Consider the following 21688-nt stretch of genomic DNA (forward strand, 5'->3'; position numbering starts at 1 on the left):
GCACCGAGGGCCTGTTTTCTGTTGGCCACAATTCTTACGTGGATTCCACTCAGCTTCAGAGTACTTGTTGAGTAGGGGATGGGTCCCCTATTGTCTGCCCTGTACTGCTGAACAGAGAGGTTATGTTGCTTGTCTAAGGTCACACGGGTTCCTTGATACTGGACTGGCAATTCCACAATGGGTGAATCCTAAGCATTTGGGAGACCATTGTCCACACTCTTTTTTTTTTTTTTTTTTTTTTTTTTTTTTGTTTATTTGCTTTTGAAGCAGAGTCTCACTGTGTATTTTGGGCTGGCCTTGAACACACTGCAATCCTCCTGCCTCAGTCTCCTGAGTGCTGGGATTAGAGACACACCCAGCCCCAATTCTCCATCTCTCTCTCTCTCTCTCTCTCTCTCTCTCTCTCTCTCTCTCTCTCTCTAGCACCTTACTAGCCACTGACCGTCTGGCACTATGACTAAGGCAGCTGACCCCCTGGCCCTCACTAAACTTGAGCACACACTCCTGACAGTGGACAAGCATCCTCAGACACGGTGGTGTGTGGCCTCACAGAAGCCTCCGGGTTGGCAGGAAGGGGTTCCATCTTCATGCCATTGCTGGGTCCACTGTGCTTTGTCCGTTACAGCATCTCATGCTATGGTGCTGCCGGCGGGAAAGGCGGGAAGAACACCATGATACGGTCCCATGGAGTGTCTGTGCTGGGCATCTTCAACCTGGAGAAGGACGACGTGCTCTACATCCTCGTCGGGCAGCAGGGAGAGGACGCCTGCCCCAGCGTAAGTGCTCGGAGCAAGGATTTGTGTTCCACACTCATCCAGTGTGGGGAGGCTTCTTGAAGGATGCCAGCACCAGGCACACTCCTTCGGGGGGTTCATTCACATCCACAGTCCACAGGACTTGCTTCTAGATTGAGCCGCCAGCGGCTCCCCTTTCCCCAGGCCACAGAGGCGCGAGAGAAAGTTACAACTCCACAGAGGCCAAGGACAAAGTGGTGGTTTCACGAGTAACCTTTAAAACTGAAGGACTGAATTTTCTTTAAACAGACCAGTGTCTATTCTTTTCAGCAGAATATGAGTTAAAACTCATTTCCTGAACTTTCTTGCTAGGACACTATTGTCTTTAATTATGTTATTATAAATTGGAAAATGTCAGGTTAAACACTTCTATTCAGCTCAAAATCCCAGACCTCTGGCCACACGCAGACATACATAAATGCACAGAAAAAATTATGAAAGATCTATAGTACATATTAGTGTTTACTTCTGGGGAGGCTCTGGATTGGGAGTACTTTATCAATAATGTCTAAAAATTTTACAAAAAGAATGCTTTCATGTATTACTTATTATGTGTGCAATTTAAACTTTTTTTAAAAAAAATAGCAAAGCACTGGGGATTTAGCTCAGTGACACAAGCACCTGCCTGGCAAGTGTGAGGTCATGAGTTCAATCCCTGGTACAAAAGAAGAAAAAAAATTATCAAAGCATATTCTGAAAGCCACAGTCCTGTGAAATTCAGGTCCTTCATTAGAAATGAGTAAAGTAGAGAAGGCAGAGCTGAAGGGACTTGTCTAGGGTCCCTCACCAAGTGACTCCTGTTTTTGCTATGCCCTGTACTTACTAGGCCCCTGGTCTCTACAGCCTTTAACCCATTTCCACTTACAGTCTATTGCTGAGCAAGCCCTGCCGCCCAGGAGGAGGCAGCAGGAACTAAGCAGCAGCCACCGTGCAAACCCTAAGCACCACAGTTGTTTGTCTCTGGCCTGTGTTGGAGGTGCCAGGGCCCTGGGCGTGCTGGCCAGAACTCAGTCTCCTGTAGGGCGCATGTCCTGGTTTCAGCAGGACTCAGCCTCATGGGGAGCACAGCTTCGCTTGCAGTGAGGACCCTAGAAAGGAGCTGGGTTCCAGGGGCCATGGCAGCTCCTTCTCCAGGGACTTATCTGAGAGCAGCCTGAGGGGACAGACAGGAGACAGGGACTATAGAGAAAGCAGTTTAAGTCCACAAAATAAACTCAGAACTCCTAAGAGCCAGACCAGGAGACAGAGACGGTAGACAAGAGGGAATGCCGCTCAGCCTTCCTCCCCTGCGTGGTTTGCGTGAGACAAACCAGCAGGAGAAAACTTGGCAGGTGCAACTTCCTGCAAAGAAATATCTCCATTCCAAGTTCTATTTAGCAACTACAATCAAGACTTTCCAACCCGTTACATTATATTAAGCCATTAAATTACAGGCTGCTGTAATTTTTACAGGAATTTATTGAGTGCTGATGTAATTCTTTCATATAAGCAGAAAGATTGCATGGACTTCTGCGAGGGACTTTCACTTGATTGGATTGTAATCAGTTATGTCTTTTCAGATGACCGTGTCTTTTTTAATTCAATTGTAATCTGCTTGTTCCTGCTGCACTTTATCATTTTTATTAATCAACCTATATGCTCGCAAATATTGTAGGTGTGCAGGGTGAGTTCCCAGACTGGCAGAACCCGGTGATCCTCAGTCAAGGATAGAGCACAGCCCCCTCTGCTGGTCGGACCAGGCATAGCCTTTGCAGATGGGGAAAAAAATTGGTCTTCTCTGATTGGTCCACACCTCTAACCCCCCCCCCCAGTCATCACAAAAGGATGTCTAGAAAACTGGTATCTAGAGATGATCTCAAGAGAATTGCATGCACTCTAGGAGTGAAATGGCAGCTTTTCTGGTTCAGCTGCATCTGTTACAGGAACTGCTCTTCCTGTGTGGGGGCCACTCCTGAGCTACTGTGCATGGCGCAGGCTCAGCTCCTGCACACTGGCCCGCCCCCCACACACACACTCACACACATGCACACACATACACACACACTCACTTAGTTCCTGCTCCTACGGTTCCTTCTGGACCTCATCTGCTGGCCTGAGTCTCAATTAGACTTTGTCAACAGAGGTACCACTGGTAGGGATAGAGTTCTGTGTTATCACAGGATGTTTGTCAGAGTCTCTGTCCTCTCTTCACTCGATGCCCATAGTGTCCTGCAGAAATAGCCATCAAAAAATACTTCCAGATATTTCCAAATGCCCCATAGGGAACATAAGTGCTGGTCTTAAGTTATGCTAAGTACCATCAGTACCTACCTCACCCGCTAGGCACATACTGTCAAGGGCCAACCCACAAGCCAGACGACTCTCCATTCGTTCACACTTACTCAGAACATAGGTGTTGGGTGCCTTCCACGTGCTAGCCACTGGTCCATGTGTGAGAACCACTGCTCATGCCAGCCAGTTTTGTGAACCAAGGAAAGGTCTTTGCCCGCAAGGAACTTACATTTAAGCAGGGAGAGGAAGAAGATATCTGGGGAAAAGAGCCAACCTGGAAAAGGCCGAGTCCCTGAGGTGGGAGGGTGCCTGTGCACCTGGGAGAGGCAGGAGAGGGAGCAGAAGGGTAGGTAAGAGATGTGGTCCAGGTGATGGAAATGGATCGCGACACCTAAGGATGTGTTCAAGCCACAGGAGGGTGTGGGACTCAATAGTGACACAATGAGATATGCGTGCCCAAAGGCCAATGCTGAGTGCACGATGAAGAGCAGGCTGCACGGGCAGAGAGAGAGGCAAGTCCAGGGACACGAGGTGCCTCGCCCCATGGGGCCCAGAAGATCTCTGGCTAGAGCCATCCAGAACCCAGCTGGGTGCTGTGCTCTCTGCCCTGCTAATGCCCCCACATCCCTCCGCCCTTGCTCCTTCTCAGCCCCAGGCCGTGGCCCTGCAGCCCATCCCTCTCCCAGCCCACCATGAGCGGTGCCTCCTTCCCGCTGCCTCTCCTGGCCCGGGCAGTGCTGCATGAGCACCAGAGAAACGTTAGCGCTCTGTTGTAGCAATTCAGAGTCTTTCATCCACACTAAGTCCACTCTGAAAAATGCCAAATTATTTCCATCATTAAATCCAAAATGCCATAGAACAAATTGCATCTCAGCTGTTTATCTGGAAATTTCTCTAGTATTCATTGCCAGCACCCCTGAAAGCTTCAGCATAAGGAGTGGCCCAAGATGAATGGCTGTGTCCACTGGCTGGCTACATAGCAACATTTGATGGAAATTTGATATTTTATTGGCTTTTCTTCCATTAAGTGAAAGAAAAGTAATTTTCCTCTGAGGTCAGGCTGATGTTTAGAAAATTTATCTGAGCCGCTGTGGCTGGCAAGCAGGTAGCTATTTTTGAGACACTGGCTTCTTTATTAAGAGATTCTAGAATGCTACGTTACAGAAATGTCCGGCACAGTCCCAGGGATTCCCAGATCCCCGATTCTGTTTGTGAGGTCCCAAAATGAATCTAAGTAGAATAATAACAACAGCCACCTATCCGGGTGCTACAGGTGTGAGACAGTATACCAGACACCTGACTCGGGTCCCAAGGCGGGACCTCTCCTGGGCTGCTTCACAGCCACATCCTCTCCAAAACCTCAGTGGCTCTTCACTGCCCAGGGATGAAGTCCAGCTCCTCCCACTGTATCCAACGCCTCCTGCCATGATGTGACCATGAAGTTATATCCCTCTGCCTTCCCTGGTTGATGTCCACCCCTGGCCCTCTCTCACCTCATCAGGCCTTTGTCATCACCTCTTTAGAGTCTGCGGGACCCTGGCAGGTCCTTCTGGGTCACCTCTCTCTCCAAAGGTGAGCGAGAGACCTACTGCTTTTCTCCAAACATCTTGCTCACCTCCTGCCATCTGGGCTCGTGCTGCCTTCTCCTGGAATGATCTAACTCCCTCACTGTGTGTGCTAGAAACCTTCCCTGTCCTTTCCACTCAGCCTAGAAAAGCTGTCGCCAACCACCGACCAGCAGTAAAGCCTCCTCCCCGCTCCCCATTTCTCATGACATTTCATGTCCACGCTGTCCCTAAGTCCTTTCCTCATATCACTGACAGTGAAGTCATTTGTGTATATTTTTGTGCTTTCTCAGTTTAATCATGTGCTATTTCAGACGTAGTTAGATCCTATCTTTAAGCACACAAGGTCTGTTTGCAAGGTGTATAACTAACACTAGTTAGGGCACAAACTTAATGTTTTTGTTTCTACAGACAAACCACTTAATCCAGAAAGTCTGTGTTGGAGAGAGCAATGTGATAGAAGAAGAAATTCGCGTGAACAGAAGCGTGCATGAGTGGGCAGGAGGAGGCGGAGGAGGGGGTGGAGCCACCTACGTGTTTAAGGTGAGGTCCCTTTGGTCAGATTCCTGCGGCAGGGATTTCTGTGTGCCGTAACCTCAGAGCCTCAGGACAGCCTGGGTGGAAGCCATGAGCCGCTCTGGCCCCTTTTAGAGATAAGAAGCTGAGACGCAGAAGGAAATACAGTCTGCTCAAGAATGATCACTCCTTTCTTATGGACCAGCCCAGGTTCCCCACGCCAGGACTGCTTCAGGGCTCCAGAGGGTCCCTCGTCCATTACTGGCCTGGCCCTAAACTAAAAGCAGTACTCCCATGGGGACAGCGCTACTAAGGGCTTGGTCTTGAAATTCAGGGGGCCACAGCTCAAGATGCCTAAGAGTAGACAGGAGGGAGCAAGCCAGCTGCTTCTAATCCGCAGCATGTGGGCTCCACAGCGAGTCTGAGGGACATCAGGAAAGAGGCTGCCCAGACCCCCCCCCCTAGTGGTTTCACTTCTGCACTCAAACCCCGACTCATACAGAAATTGGGGTGAGGGATGGGAACATGCGTTTAGGGTCCTCAAACCACCCCAGGCCAAAAGATCACCCCATGGTGCTGCAGCTGATCAGGCTTAAACACTGAAACCAGCCCTTGAGGTCTGCAGAGTGGATGCTCGCTCAGCTTCCCGCTCTCTGGATGTCTCCCCTGGCCAGATGAAGGACGGAGTGCCCGTGCCCCTCATCATTGCAGCCGGTGGCGGTGGCAGGGCCTACGGGGCCAAGACAGACACGTTCCACCCAGAGAGACTGGAGAATAACTCCTCGGTTCTGGGGCTGAACGGCAATTCCGGAGCCGCAGGTAAAGCCCCCGGTCTCCCAGGCCCTGCATGGCCTTCGCTCATGCCCATGCCATCAGGCACCTGAAAGCATCATTGTCCCTAACCCAGAGACGCTGGGAGCTCTGCTGCTGGTACCAACATCAGAGGAGAGGGGGCCAGCAGGACTCCAGCACCTGGAGGCTCCTCTGCCTGTCAGCCGTGTGCAGCCCGTGCTGGGCGCCCCAGCCCAGGAGCGCCCACCACTGACCAAACCCCCATAGCCTGAGGTCTTCACTCAGCCCTGATGGCCCTGATGGAGATCCAGGCTTTATTTTCTAAACCTGGCTGACTCCTCCTAGCACATAATTGTCCCTCTCTGATGCTTCTCCACCCACATGTCCCTCTATTGCCCCCACTGGGTCCAAGAACCTCAACCAAAAGACCCTTCCAGACCAAGGTTGGTCTCCAGGCCCCACCGCTCTCATCTTCTAGAGTCTTTGGGAGCAGACATCTGGAAATGCTGCATGAACAGGAAGGGAGGAGGGGCAGGACAGGTCTGTGTGGTTAGCCATAGCCGCTCAGCCTCAGAGCTGCGGCCATGTTCCCTTTGGCTCAAAGCAGCTCCGCTCTAGTGGCTACCGCTGTCGCTGGGGAATCCTCCAGCACCTCCCAGGGCTGCTCTACTCGTGGAGAAACGCCCAAGCGTTAGTGTCGGGCCACCCAGAACAGGCTGAGCCCGGGAGTAAGGCCACCTGCAAACAAGGTTCCCCCAGACTCATGTTGGTCCTGATGCATGGTGGTTGGTAGAGCCTGTCTCTCTGTCTCTGTCTCTGTCTCTGTCTCTGTCTCTCTGTGTGTCTCTCTCTCTGTGTCTCTCTCTTTGTCTCTCTGCCTCTCTGTCTCTGTCTCTCTTCTGTGTCTCTCTCTTTGTCTCTCTCTCTCTGTCTCTCTGTCTCTGTCTCTCTCTCTCCTTCCCTCCTCTCCCCTATCTTCTCCCTATCTCTCTCAATTGTAACATCCCATAAAGTGTTTCTTGTTATTATCAAGCTGCAGGTGAGAAACCTGAGACCCAGGTTAGAGATGCTCACCCCCAGGGCTTCACAGCTGGCAGACAGTAAAGCTTACAGGGCTTTTGGTGCCTGGTCCTGGATTCGAGCAAGAAGCTTTAGTGCTGTGACTTCTGCAGGCCTTTGAAAGCTGGCTGGATTCCAGTTCTTGCTAAGAAAGTTGGGGCTGGGGATTTAGCTCAGTGGCATAAGCACCTGCCTTGCAAGCAGGCAGTTGTGAGTTCCATCCCAGGTACCGATAAAAAAAAAAAAAGAACGGAAGCAGTCACCAAATAGACGGTGTGATGCCTTAGGGGATCAGCAGGCAGGGAGGAAGGAGCTAGGACCTAGGGAGCTTCCTGCCTCGCCTCCCCAGACTCCTGACCTAGCACCCTGCCTGGCTCTCCAGGTGTGTACTCTAGAGTTCCTGGCCCCCACTAAAGACAGCCCCCAGGACCTGGAGCAGGAGAGGGCATCCCTCATAGCACCCCGCTTCCTGCTCCCCACCTCACCAGTGTCCTCAGGGACACGTTCTTTCCTCTCTCCCTGCAGGTGGTGGAGGTGGCTGGGATGATAACACTTCCTTGCTCTGGGCCGGAAAATCTTTGTTGGAGGGCGCTACTGGAGGACATGCCTGCCCCCAGGCCATGAAGAAGTGGGGGTGGGAGACAAGAGGGGGTTTCGGAGGGGGTGGCGGGGGGTGCTCCTCAGGTGGAGGAGGCGGAGGATATATAGGTAAAGATGATTCGTGTTCAAGGTGTCACTCCCCACCCTTAGTCCTAGGCATCCCTCCCTTCCCCTCCCCTCCCTCCCCAGCCCTCCCTGGCCCACCAGTGTGGCCTGTGGTCCTGTGATGTAACTGCACGCTCCCCTCAGCCTGGCTGGGCCATCCAGAGGCAGGGTGTTGGCTCCCGAGCCAGCATCCTGCCTCTGGGCTCCCTTGACAACAGCATCAAAATCCCATGTGATCTGTGATCCCCAGAGCCAAAGATTCAAAGGCTCCGGCTTCCCAGACTGTTCTCAGAGCCACTGCAAGGGCTCACAGGTCTGAGGACCATGGAAGCCAGACTCCCCCAGCCCCGCACCTGCCTTTGGGCTTGGGTCCCTTGGCACCTTCCCAGGCTCCTCGTTCTCCCTCCCCAGCCCAGCCCACCTGCTCCCAGAGGAGCGTTCCTGAGGGCCACTGTGGGCAGCCCCAGCCCAGCCCTCAGCAGGCAGCCTGCTGTTGTCCACCCCCACCCCATCCCCTTGAAGAGCCTTCTGAAGCTGAGAAGGTGGCTCCACCCTCCCGTAGATTAGGACACACTGCATGCTTGCACTGTGATGTTCTTGTCTGTGTTTGCTTTGATGCTTGTGAGATGCTTGTGTTAACCACATGCCCTGGGTGGGGGGGAGCCCAGGGAGGGGGCCCAAAGATAACCCACCTCCGAAAGAAAGGAGGGACAGGAGCCTGAAGGCACAGGGGCTGGACGCCCTGCCACGCCCCAACCCCACCCAGTGTAACCAGGCTAGTGAATGGCTTCTCAGAGCTGCTGTCCAGGCCAGTCCTGGAAGTGGCCCAAGGGTATACCCGGCCTAAGGAGACCAGAATTTAGGGACTCTTGTTCATGCCCACCACTTCCTCCTGGGGACAGCAGAGCTGCAGAGATTATCCCGAGGAAAGACCCCAACCCGAAGAGGAAAGTGTCCCATTCCCCCTGTGTCCACTGAGCCGAGACCCACGGACAGCCCCTGTGCCCTGGGTCTCCCTTCCCTCCCCACCTACCTGTCCTCTAAGGTCCCCGTGACCCCTGGCTTCGGCCAGAGCTGCATGCCCCGCTGACGCGCATGTGTGTTGAGACTTGGCCTCCATCTCTCTGTGTTCAACTCTGCTTTGATTTGCTGCAGGTGGCAATGCAGCCTCCAACAATGACCCTGAAATGGACGGGGAAGATGGGGTTTCCTTCATCAGCCCCCTGGGCATCCTGTACACCCCAGCTTTAAAAGGTACCTCCCTCTGCTGGGTGGTAGAGCAAACTTCCTCAGGCTAATTCTCCCACCAAGCTGAACCTCAGAGTTACTGACACGTGCCCCCGACACAGAGTAGACTCCTGGGCCCCTTGCAGGCAGGTCATCCCTCAGCTCATCCCGCCATGTCTCCGGGAAGCCAGGATGTGTGGCTTAATGTGGACAGAGAGGTGGGCAACCAGACAGGCGAGCCAGCCCTAGAAAGTTCAGCAGGCAGCCTCAGGGTCCTGCAGGGGGGGTCTCTCCCCCATGCACACACCCGCTGGCCGCATGGGAAGGCTTCACAGAGCTGTTTCCACTGACGATGGGCCCTAGAATAGGGGACCAGGAACCCACAGTGAGCAGGTGGGCATAAAGCACAGGGCAGGGAGTGCGGTGTAGACCTAGCCTACGACTGACCCCCCTCCTTGTCACCAGTGATGGAGGGCCATGGGGAAGTGAATATTAAGCATTACCTAAACTGCAGTCACTGTGAGGTAGACGAATGTCACATGGACCCTGAGAGCCACAAGGTCATCTGCTTCTGTGACCATGGGACGGTGCTGGCTGAGGATGGAGTCTCCTGCATTGGTAAGGGGGTGGCAATGGGAGGGGGCAGGGAGGGGTGAGGCCAGAGTCCCAGGGCTGCTCTCAGAGGCTCAGGGACACCTTCTGCTGGGTGTCAGTATCCAGCCCCTTCCCAGCCGCGCTCTGGCTGTTGGGGAAAGTTGGGGCATAGATCCTGAAGGAGTCCCACCACTCCCTGGGGCACAAACCCTCTGACTCCACCAAAGGCCTTCTCACCTGCACTCAGACGCCCAGAGGCAGGTACCCTGGCCCTCCTAAGGCACTGGAACCTTCTGTTTTCTGAGCTTCCTCTCAGGGTTCCTAACTGGCTACCACCTTTCAAGTGAAGCTTTGATGAGAGAGTCCCATCCTCTTTAACCTGTCCTCCGGGTGACAAAGCTCACTCATTCTGCTCATATGATACAGCTGTGTGCCTGCACCCCAACCTGGTGGCCCTCCTGTCCCTTGTTCTAAGCATCTGTGTGGCTTTTGATGCCCAGTGTCCCATAGCAAGCAAGATGCCTGATGAGCCACTCACAGAGGCCACAGGGGGCCCTGCCCTCCTTCCCCTGGGCTGAGGCCTTGGGGCTACAGGAACTAATTCCTGTGTTACCAGGGCATGCTCCGTGCCTGGGTCATGGGAGTGTGGTGTCCCCTCAGTCCCCAGAGCCCTCTGCTGCGCCTTTCAGCCCTGTGCCATGCTCAGCAGTTGATGGCAATATTAGAACACCCAGAGCCGATGTTCATTCTTGTCAAAATTTCCCTCCGGCCCAAAGCCACTGTCATGAAACTGTGGAACAGAGTGCACCTGCTTTGTGCCCAGGGACCCCTGAGAACTCAGGGATGGGAAGTGGCAGGTGGCTTTTGTCCTGACTCAGTGAGGGAAGACTGGCTCAGGAGAGAATCAGCTCGGTGGTGAACCCCTGTCGGGACCTGTCTTCCAGTGTCGCCCACCCCAGAACCCCACCTGCCTCTCTCGCTGATCCTCTCCGTGGTGACCTCTGCCCTGGTGGCCGCCCTTGTCCTGGCTTTCTCTGGCATCATGATAGGTGAGTGTAGCAGAGCCCCAGGGCTTCCAAAAGGGACAGATCTAGCAGAGATGAACAGGGTCTTGGGCGGCACCATGGATGCCAAGGTGTCCTTCTGTATTCTCATCCCTGGAATGGGATGGGGTGGTCACTAGGGCAGACCAGGTCAAGCTGGAACCGAAGCTCCCAACCTTCCACTCCCAGAACACCTACAGAGTCCCTCGGGAGCCCAATCCTAAGTCTCAGCCCAGGCTGCTCCTGGTGGCTGACACGAGGGCTAAAGCCCCACACACACTCACACTCCTGGGACCTCACTCTCAGCCCACGTGGGCTTTAGTGGCCACGGGTCCTGGTGGGGCAGCAGGGCCTCCATCCGTCTGCAGTGTACCGACGCAAGCACCAGGAGCTGCAAGCCATGCAGATGGAGCTGCAGAGCCCTGAGTACAAGCTCAGCAAGCTGCGCACCTCCACCATCATGACTGACTACAATCCCAACTACTGCTTTGCTGGCAAGACCTCCTCCATCAGTGACCTAAAAGAGGTGCCCCGGAAAAACATCACCCTCATTCGGTGAGTGGGGGTAGGGCCGGAGGGGTGGCCCAGGGAGCTGGGTGCCATTCCAGGACCATGGACTCCTCTAGCCACAAGAAGCCAGCAGAGCCAACGCTGGGCTGGCCCCAGTCTACCCAAGGGGATAAGGTTTAGTGTTCAGGGCCATGTGGGGTGTTGGTTTATTTTAACACCCTACATACTGAGGAGTTCATGCAATGAGGGGAGGACTCCAAGTGAAAACCAGGCCTTCTAAGCACCCCATCTCGGAAGACTTCTGGCCCCTCCCCCATATTAGTGGGGGTGGGGGCTGAGTATACCTCATTTAGCATTTAGAGCACACCGTACATTCCTCTGTCATCCACTGTGACACCCACAGCAAGCATCTACCAGTGCTGTGCCATTGTCCCTGAGACAGACTCACCACCTATTCACTGAGTGAATAAATGTTTGAACATTGTCATGGAGCCTGTTAGGACCTACACTGACCCATTATATGTTGCCATTAACGATACCCCTAATTGGGTGAGTTATAAAGAAAAGTATTTTGTTTCAACTCCCAGTTCCTGAGGGCAAGGAGCTGCATCTGGCAGTGGCCTTCTTGCTGGTGGAGACAGTTGGGTGTCACCCAGCAAGGGGCAGGCAGTGTGAGGGTGTCTGTGTGCTCTGGTCTCCACCAGGGTTCAGTCGTGGAATCCCATGTTAACAAGCCGATGTAACCCTAATTTCCTCCCTAAGATCCCAGCTCTGAACACCAGAGCTGAATGAAGCTGCCCTCGGGATTTCACAGTGGGATTCATTTTCAACACACGAACCTTAGCGGATGCAGTCAAACCTCAGCAGATTCCTTACTGGATTTCAGAGGAAGAAATGAGGGCCCACAGCTGCAAGGCAAGGCCAGTGGGCAGTACTGCTCGCAAGCTGTATGTCAGCCTGGCCTCTGCACCCAGGATCCCAGGGCCCCTTTTCCTGTCGGCCTCCTGACTCTGCCTTGTTTCGTCTTCTCTTTGTGCAGGGGTCTGGGCCACGGTGCATTTGGCGAGGTGTATGAAGGCCAGGTGTCTGGGATGCCCAACGATCCGAGCCCCCTGCAAGTGGCCGTGAAGGTGAGAAGTGGCTTCCTCTTGGCCTGGCCTTGGCCTTGGGTCTCTCTGTAGCCTGCGGCTCTCAGCTCATGGCTGCCTTCTTCCCATCTCCCCTCTGTGCCAGACGCTGCCGGAAGTGTGCTCTGAACAGGACGAGCTCGACTTCCTCATGGAAGCTCTGATCATCAGGTAAAGCCAGAGACCCCGCAGCTGCTGCCCCGCCTCCCAAAGAGCACAGAGATGCTTCTAACAGACAGATACATAATATCTCCAAGGGGACTGGGCTTCCCGAGGAGAGCCCCTGTTCTTCAGGACACATCTTACAAAGTGGAAACCCCCAGTGGTTGTCTCAGCAAATGCCAGTGGGGCCTGATAGCCAGACTGCCGTCATCGTCTGCGGCCTGTGTCCCTGACATCACTCACTGGGCTTTGTTCTTTGAGTGACTCTTTCAGAACCAACGCCCTTTGTCCGAACCAGGTTGTTAGTGTGAAGGAATCCTGCCCCTAATATGACGGGGCCACCCCACCCATGTCCACCACCATGGGAAGGCTTGGCTGAGAATCTGTCTTTGAGGTCCCTGAGGGCGGTTACTCTGACAACCCATCCCCTAGAGAAGAGGCAGGTGTTTTTCCTCAATATCTGGTGGGCTCAGGGCCTCCAGAAGCCATCGAACACCTTGAGAGGGGAGGTGGCTTGGGTGTCCCCCTGGTGGTGGAGTAGTGTGGGTAAGGTGCCTGTGGCCTCTAGATACCCAGGGGAATATGCAACAAGAACATCTTGATTTAAAATTAACATTTATTTTCTGATTATATACATCATGCATGATTATTGAATGCAACTTGGAAAGTTAAGATTATTTGGAAGGAAGCCAACTCACTCAGTCTCACTATTTGCCAATAATTAGCCATTAATACTCTCCCAGTCTCTCAACTCCACGTGTGTTCATATTATGTGTGTGTATGTGGGGGATGTGTGGGTGTGGTGTGGGGTGTGCATATGCGTGTGTGTTGTGCATCCACGTGAAGTATCCTGGCCTCACTGCCCTGTACGTACTCCTAGGAGCATGTTGACAAGAACACTCAACACTTGGGTTCTCCTGTCCCAACTCAGTCCCTGCCCATGAGCAATCTACTGGCAACAGCATGGACCACTGAGCCTGTCCCCTCTTCTTGGCTCTGTGTCACATGCTGCCACCTGTGGGTCTCACAAAGTCCCTAAGAAGCTTCTTAGCTTTTGTCTAAGGCCTTCCTCAGAGAACTCAACCAAAAATTCATGCAGCGATATCTAAAAGATAGGCCACACACACACACACCTGCCACCCCATTCTCCTGTATGCCAACCTCCTAGAAAGCCTGGCCTGGGTCCTGCCTGGCAGCCGGCTTGGCCAGGATGGCACTGCCCATATCTACAGGATGCATCTGTACAGCATGGCTACTGAGAGCAGGACTCTGCCTCCTGCTTCTCTCATTTACGATGGTCTGTCCCGAGACTCAACTTAGTTAAACTTGGTTGCACCCCATCTGCCTGCAGCAAATTCAACCACCAGAACATTGTGCGCTGTATCGGGGTGAGTCTGCAAGCCCTGCCCCGCTTCATCCTTCTGGAGCTCATGGCAGGTGGAGACCTCAAGTCCTTCCTCCGGGAGACACGCCCTCGCCCAGTGAGTGGGAAGAGGGGGAGCCCCGGGTGGGCATGGAGACCCAGGCAGCATCCTGGGAAGCAGCATTCCCGATGGGAGCCGGGAGGTGGGAAGGCAGCCTCTGGGCTCCAGTGCGGGTTTGGGCTGGGACGGAGGGGTGGGGGCATGGTTGTGCTCCAGCCCCAGGGGTTTGTACAGGGCTTATGCGATGGCTTCTATAGCCTGACTCCCTGTTTATGGCCTCCTGACACTGGAACACTAAGCTCAAGACAAACTTGGAGAGGGACTTTCAGTCCAGCTGTGTCACTAACTCAGTCAAATAACCTGGGGGCCGGGTCCCATCCACTCACTGCAAACCCACTGACCTCATCTCTCAGTAGAGATAATAACACCGGACATCCCGACCTTGTAGTTCTACTGTAAAAAGAAACTGGAGTATTTAGGATGTACCCGAGGTGCTATGGATAAGAAAAGAGAGCCCTGGAGGGAGGACCCCCCACTGTGTGGCATAGAGAGCTTCACCCTCAGAGGCTCAGCATTCATCCAGGTGAACCCCGAGGGCATCTCAGTTTCTTGAAATTGTAAAAGGCAGCACTCCCAGCATCTCAGAGTCCGACCCATGTCTCTGCTGGGCCTAAGGAGGCCCCATTCACTACGGATGAGAGCAGGCCAGATGCTGGGTTAGGAGTTCCCTTAGGAAGACGGATAAAGTCAGAGAACTGGCCCTTTCTCTGCCTAGGGGTGCAGAGACAACCTGACATCTTTTCTGCTACAGAAAACCCAGACTGGCCACAGGGCAGGACCAGAAGTGATGGCAAAAACCCTGGCAGGTTGTAGTTACCCCGATCTCCTCCTCAGTCAGGTCCAATTTCCAATACGTTGGCCTTAAGAGCCTCCATGATATTTTTTGCAAGTTTGGGGATGACCTGCCTCAGCCTCTAGGAAGAACCCAAGGTAGACATGAGTGTCTGTGCCGTGAGACAACGCCCCTGGTGGGAGGATGGGAGCGGTGATTACCAAGTCACCCTCCCCACATGTCACCATCACGAGGTCCTATTGCTCAGTGTTCCTCTGTGCCGCAGACACAGTAGGCTCACCTCATCTCTCAGATGAGGAAACTGGCCCAAAGACATTACTGATTTGCCAAAACCACATGGGAAGCAGAAAAGCTGGAACTAGAACCCAGCACTGTGACTCCCGGTTCAGTGCTTATCCTGGCCTCCTCTGCTGTTTATCCAAATGGTCCTTTTTGGGAAGCTGAGCATCAACCGCCAGCTCTCCAGGCATCTCCACCAGGGCCTGGCATCAGCTCATCTGCCCTGTCCCCACCACCCAGCCAGGCGGGTCCCCCACACCCTGAGAGTCTTAGCAGTGCTGCGGTGGAGGTCCCACGGGGGACACGTGGCATCATGCTTTGGGAAGAGACACAGTTCTGAAGAAAGACAGTATTGTGCATGCAGAGAAGGGGAACCTCTGCAAGGAGAGTCTGGGGACCATCTCATGGCAAATCGGAGGACTCTTGGGATAGGAGGAAGAGCAGGACCTTTTCAAGAACACAGATCCTTTTTAATAAAAAAGAAAGAAAGAAAAAGGAACCTGTATTTGTTCAGCATGTGATTACTGAGGGTTTACTCTATGCCAGGTATGGTAATAGGCATGTTTCACTATCTGTTGATTCAGTCTGTAATAGCAAAGGCCACCAATAAGTCAGTAATCTCATCATTAAAGACACGAGTCACTAACCGCATTCATGTCCATGTGCATCCGGCACGGGGGTGAGGCCCCCTGTAAGTAACAGATGCTCAGTGCACAGATGGCCTCTTGGATCCCACACGTCCCCGGTCTGCAGAGAAAACCTCCAACTTGGACTCTGTTTGCTATGTTCTGATTGTGCTGATATCAGTACTGGCTCCAAAGCCACGCAGGGGCCTCTCTTCCCAAAGAAAAGTTGATCCACGTCAAGAAGTAGGGATCAAAAGGGCCCAGAAGCATGAGCTTCTCATCACTTTTCAAAATAGATTTTAGCTGCTTTTTTAGATTTTGTGTTCCCTGTCTGTCTTCTTTGCTTCTTTCTTTCATCTCCCCTGTTCATCCTCACATGCATTGATTCTAAAATATATCCCTATTCTGGTTTTCAGTTAGGGGAAGAGTTCCTTCCCCGTGTCCTGTGCATCTTTATAAAGCAAAAAGGGAGAGAGCTGAAATCGTAGCACTCTGGTAGAGTGCTTGCCAGGGGTTCGATCCCCAGCCTCCCCTGCCTCTGACAAAAAGGAAGAAAACAAATGCCAGTATGACTGTACATTTTACTACCATAGTACACTTTATCTTTTGGGAGGAGCCTCACAGAAGCTGTGACAGTGTCCCTGAATAGAAGACACCTGTGCCCAGAGTGCCACGAGGTCACACGCATGCACGGATCCTGGGCCAAACAGCTTTCAGAGCCACTCACACCTCTAGACTTTCACTCCACATTAGCATGAAGACTGCCCGATCCTGTCCAGAGGACCTCCTTGGCCCTGGAATGTCCAAGCCCCTTTCATCTTCGAGGTCTAACCCACATGGGAATCCTGGACAAGTTCTACGAGGCCCCCCAGGGTTTGTCCTTAGCGCGCTGCGGTGTGAAGAATATCTCGGTACCAAAGGCAGTGCCACACCACAGGGACCAGTCAAGGATAAAACCCGGATCCCAGAACCATCTCAGCCCTGATACAGATGGCAGCACACTGGCCAGCTCTGCCCCCGCATTACTTAGTGTAGACACACAGAGCGCCTCAGACACCCACACCAAAGTCACTGACTGCTTGCTTCTGCACAGACCAGTGGGGCAGGGATTTTCAGGGAGCCCCCCATAAACCTGGCCCTGAGCTAAAGCCTGGAAAGATACCATCCCTGCAGCACCCAGTTCTGGGGCCTTTGAGACATCAGTGGTTCAGGAATCCTGGGTGCTGGAGGCTGAGACCCAGGGAAAGAACTCTTCTGCAAGGCTCTACTACAGCCAGGACAGTCCTTTGGTAGGAACAGAAAGCATTTGTCCTAAGGAGAGAATATATCTGGAATACTACAGCAAAATGGAGGCATACTTCTGGTGGAAGTGCTTTTCCCTAGGAGCTCAGTACTTCAGACCCTCCCAGAGCCTCTAGAGAAGCCACCCACAGGTGCAGCCCCGAGCCCCTCCCCTGCCACAGCCCAGAAAGTCTGTAGGTCCCTTGATGGCCTGTGGCTCTGCTGAGTCCTCCCAACAAACCCAGGAGGCTTTCAGTATCAGAAACTTTCACCCGAGAGAAGCCGGGTCCAGAGAGGCTTAGCAGCAGCAAGGGAAGGAGCAGGGTGGAGCCCAGGTCTGCTCCAGTGCCTGCTGAAACACGCTGTTCACTGAACTGCACCTGTAAGCCATGTCCTGTTCTCTGTTCACCTGTGTTCCGTCATTCCTTGGCCCGCCCTCCTAAGAAGCAGTGCAAATTTAACTACTTGAATCCTGCCTCCCCCAGCTCAGATTCTGTCAGCCCTGCCCAGACCGCTCTTTATTAGCTGTGTGCCGTGAGGCAGTCACTTAACATCTCTGCAGCTTCTCACCTTTAATACAGAAATATCTTCCTTCCCTATCTACCACACAGCCCACGGAATCGAAGGGGAGTTTGCAGCGGATTGGAGCTAGGGAATTTCAGGTGGCAGCAGGAGATTCTTCTCCCTAAGCTGTCTCCTTAGAGCTAAAGAATGGCCTGCAGCTGGACCCGGGGCGTTGCTAGATGGAGTCTGAGGAGGTCACTGCAAAGAGGAGACAGGGGGCCTCAGCTTGCCTCCTGGCATAGGTTTCTCAATTCCTGTGGCAGAAGTGCATCAGTGATGCATTTCTGATCTCAGGATGCATCAGTGAGCAGCATAGGCATGTGTACCAGACAGGGTTAGAAAGGGAAAGAAATAGGGAAGGGATTTCAGCTTGAGGAGGTAAAGGGTCCCAGCTCTGATGGAGATCAAACTGGTGCTTCACAAAAGAATGAGGTCCATCTTCTGTTTGCTTGCTTGCTTGCTTGTCTGATCCAGGGTTCCCTTATGTAATTCAGGTAGGCCCCGAACTCTCTATGTAGCCCAGGCCGGCCTCAGAATCATAATGAGCCTCCTGCCTCAGCCCCTCTGGTGCTGAGATTACAGGTGTGCACAGCCGCACCCTATGACACTGGCTTTTATGAGCGGGCTGAAGTGGCCTAGAGTCTGGCTGATCGTTTTCTCACTTCTGGTTTTGCAAGATGGCTCTGGGGAGAAGTCTTCATTACTTGCGGGGACAATCCAGTCTCCATGAGATGCTATTTATGCTTGGGACCATCTCATTTTTATGGCGGCTCTGCTGGAATCTAAGGTGACCATGGGTTTAGGGCAATGACTGAGCGTTCACTGACAGGCAGATGTTCCTATAAATCTCACACAGTGATGTCTTCAGTCTTGAAGGGAGATGAGATAGGTTTTGTAAACTCAGGGCTGATCACTCTGACTTTATCACTTTAGACAGATATTCCCTAAACCACCAGCGCGCCCATGTGCGGCAAAGATCTGACCCAACATTCTTAGGCAATAAAGTAAACAGATATAAAACCAAGGTCAAGCTTTGTTGCTTTTGGGTTACCCATTTGTTATCTGTAGGCCCACAAGGAGAGTTACTATTTTTTAGCAAAAGCAGCTTCTCAGTCCTGAATGTCTCAGAATCAAACACAATCAAACTTCCCTTTTAATGAATGACATCTTAGTGGCCAGGAGTGAGCTTGTCCTGTCCTGTGATGTTCTCTGACTGTCTCACATATACTGCTGCTTTCTGGCTGAGGGATTACCTATGGGCACCTCAAAATTAAAAACCAAATTTTTGCCCTATCTTGGGGTTGCAGTGCAGACCAGGGTGAAAGGGCTCTGAACCTTGGGAGGAAGAGAAAATCAGCAGCCTACAAGGAGGAATTTCTTGTTAGGAATTTGTCCAAGAGTTACCAGCTTTCTGTCTTTCTAGGGCATTAACTTAAATAAATAAATAGTTGAACACAGAAATAAAGGAGTATATTAATTAGCTTTGTGTTACATAAAACACCCAAGGTAATTAATTTACTTTTTAAAATGATTTGGCTCACTGTTTTTGGATACTGCAGTCCAAGACCAAGTGACTCCACATTGCTTTGGGCCAGAGACAAGGGTGGTACATCATGGCCAAAGTGCACAGCAGAGCAAATCCTATAGCTCATGAGTCAGGAAACAGAGAGAAACTGCAGACCGAGGCCCCATAATCTCCCTCCAGAGCACAGCACCAGTGACTAAAGGACCTTTTATTAGGTCCACTCTCAAAGCTTTCCATCACCTCCCAACAGCACCTCCACGGGAGTCATCCGTGGGACACATGGACCTTTGGGAGGACACTCATTCAGACCATTGCTGGGGTTTGATGTAACTGCCCACTTCTGCTTTTTTGCATAGATATTTGAAACACATTGCTTTAGGTAAACCATAGACCAGACTATTACCAGCTAACCAGCTTCCCTCCCAGTGCTTACTGAATAGCCCACAATGCGCCCATCTTCATGTGGGACACAGTGGGAGAGAATGATGAACCCCTGTATCAGAGACCTCACAGTCCCCTTGAGGATGTGGTAAACTCAATACAAAATAAAACGTGACAGTGAATATGAAACTGCTCTACACTGTGATTAATTGAAAGAGAGACCAAGAATGGATGTCACCTTCAGAAAGACCTCATGACACTCAACAAGGCTGTCCATAGGCCAAGACAGGGCATGTCCCATAGGTGAGGTGACATTTCCTTCTACGTTAAAGAGACTGTATAGGACAGCTAGAGATGGCTCTTAATTGTCCATTATTCTCCAAGAGCTTTTCTTTGCTTAATCCACTTTAGGTCTGAATACACTTGATGGAAATTAAATTTTAAAAATAATTTAAGACATTTAAAATTATATCACCCCCTTGGTTTCCTTACAGGCTTGTTTATAAATGGGGGCACAGAAGTTAAAAAAGAGAAGAATTGCGGGGTACACTAAAAGGGAAAGGACATGGGTCATGTGCTGTGTTCCTGTGGCTGGGCACCCCCAGCCCTGGCAGGTGTCGGAATCCCCTGGGATGTTTTCAAACATGAAATCTGCCGGGAAGGTTTCTGGGTCTGGGTTGGGACCTGTATTCCTAAAACTTCAGAGGATTTCTGGTGTGCAGAGCCATGGCTGTCTTCAGCCTCCTTGTAAGCAGCAAGCAAGTTTGCCAACCTCCCCGCTCCCCGAGAGCTCCATCAGCGGATCTCCTCTGTCTCCCCGCAGAGTCAGCCCTCCTCCCTGGCCATGCTGGACCTTCTGCATGTGGCTCGGGACATTGCCTGTGGCTGTCAGTATCTAGAGGAAAACCACTTCATCCACCGGTGAGTCCAAGTGACCACGCTCGCTCACCCCACCACCTCGTGCGCCCTTCCCCGCGGGTCCCACAGGCCAGGGCACCCCCTTCAGAGCAGAACTGTGGGTCTCTCCCCCAGAGGAGATCCAGCTTTGTCAGCCGTGTGAGCTGAGTCTCCCAGGCTTCCCCAGCCCCCAAAGTAAAGGGATCATGAATTCTTCCTGCACAGGCGGGAGCTCTGCAACCTGTGAGTAATCCTGTCTGTGTCTTGGACACTCAGGTCTTGTATCACCTTAAGGCTCTCCCATCTAGAAAACTGGGCTTGTGGAGGGAAAATCAAAGGAGCCCAATGTTCCCGTACTGGACAGTGGGTAACTCAGAGGCAACAACAATGTTTTCATTATCTCCATATCCCTGGCCTATGGTGGGGCACAATAAATGTTTGCTGGATAAATTAATTTTTTCTGACATAACTGTGAAATAAAGCATAATAATTCTTTTCTCTACTGGTCTATGTCATTTCCCCTGCCACACACAATTCTTGAAATGCTGTTTAGGCTGGAGCATCACATCCACACTTAATGCAGCAAACATCGTAGACCTCATTTATCTTGTGGATGTTGACGACAGCTTGATCTGAAAACTAAAAAGTCAAATAGCGTACTGGGCTCTTTGTAAAGCTCATGCTAATGATTTGCTTCTAATTTAATAAATAATAGCCTGGTAGGCTCACAATTATTAACCCATGTCTTCAAAGAGTATAAGACGTGTTTATAATAATTAGAATATATAATTACAAAGTTGAAAATGAGAGTTACAGTATGGGTTTTAGAAGTAGCAACGTATGAGTGTGTAATGAACTCTGTTCTTTCTCCCTGATAACATGAGGAAACCAGAGACTGAGAAGCCCACCTACAACCATTCCCAATATCACTCCCAATGCCAAGCAGTGACCATCATGCTTGGCCTGGAGATCTTCCTCTTGTGGGTTGTTTGGCTTCATAGGAATCACTGAAGCAAAAGAAGAGCTGGGACCCGCCCTCCATGTCCTCATCTAAAGCCATAGAGTCTGCTCCAAAGTGCCGCTTGGTCCTATTCCTGCCTTTTTTCATTAGATGCAGAACTTTGCATAAGTTTCAGCTGCGCTGTAGTGATGCTCGGTTGTGACAAGGTTGTACTTTCATTGAAAGGCATCCTTGCTTAGAATCATGTTTTCTTGCTTAGAATCATGAGAGCAGCCTGTGTGTCCCTTTGGTAACTTCAAACATCTCCTTTCATTTTTCCCTGAGATGACTTCTGCTCCGGCAAGTCCACCTGCAATTCTGCACCATAACGTTCAGAGTCTCCGGGAAAAGGACCGTATCCATGCAATCTGCTTTCCTAGAGGCATGACACATTGTGATGATATCGCATGCTCTCCTAGCTATGATGAGATAATAGGGTCACATTCTCTCAGGAGTCTTGTCACTGCCAGCTCTATAACTAGCCACTGAAAGG

At 51.9% G+C, this 21688-nt stretch overlaps 1 protein-coding gene across 2 annotated transcripts in view; it reads left to right on the forward strand.

The window, feature by feature from the left end:
* Window positions 1–21688, forward strand: part of Alk (ALK receptor tyrosine kinase) — a 715373-nt gene that overhangs the window by 677687 nt on the left and 15998 nt on the right. Inside the window, exons 13-24 of one of the 2 annotated variants that reach the window (XM_063230372.1) lie at window positions 626–776; window positions 5042–5173; window positions 5821–5965; window positions 7523–7705; window positions 8858–8956; window positions 9395–9547; window positions 10468–10572; window positions 10935–11121; window positions 12116–12206; window positions 12310–12374; window positions 13717–13846; window positions 20122–20219. In XM_063230372.1, coding sequence (XP_063086442.1) covers window positions 626–776; window positions 5042–5173; window positions 5821–5965; window positions 7523–7705; window positions 8858–8956; window positions 9395–9547; window positions 10468–10572; window positions 10935–11121; window positions 12116–12206; window positions 12310–12374; window positions 13717–13846; window positions 20122–20219 — 1539 coding nt within the window. Of the gene's footprint in view, window positions 1–625; window positions 777–5041; window positions 5174–5820; window positions 5966–7522; window positions 7706–8857; window positions 8957–9394; window positions 9548–10467; window positions 10573–10934; window positions 11122–12115; window positions 12207–12309; window positions 12375–13716; window positions 13847–20121; window positions 20220–21688 lie in introns of those variants that run through there. The other variant, XM_063230376.1, reaches the window with a different exon arrangement.

The sequence above is a fragment of the Cavia porcellus genome, unplaced genomic scaffold (genome assembly GCF_034190915.1).
Source record: "Cavia porcellus strain 051 isolate PalLab524CR breed Dunkin Hartley unplaced genomic scaffold, mCavPor4.1 scaffold_1, whole genome shotgun sequence".
NCBI lineage: Eukaryota > Metazoa > Chordata > Mammalia > Rodentia > Caviidae > Cavia > Cavia porcellus.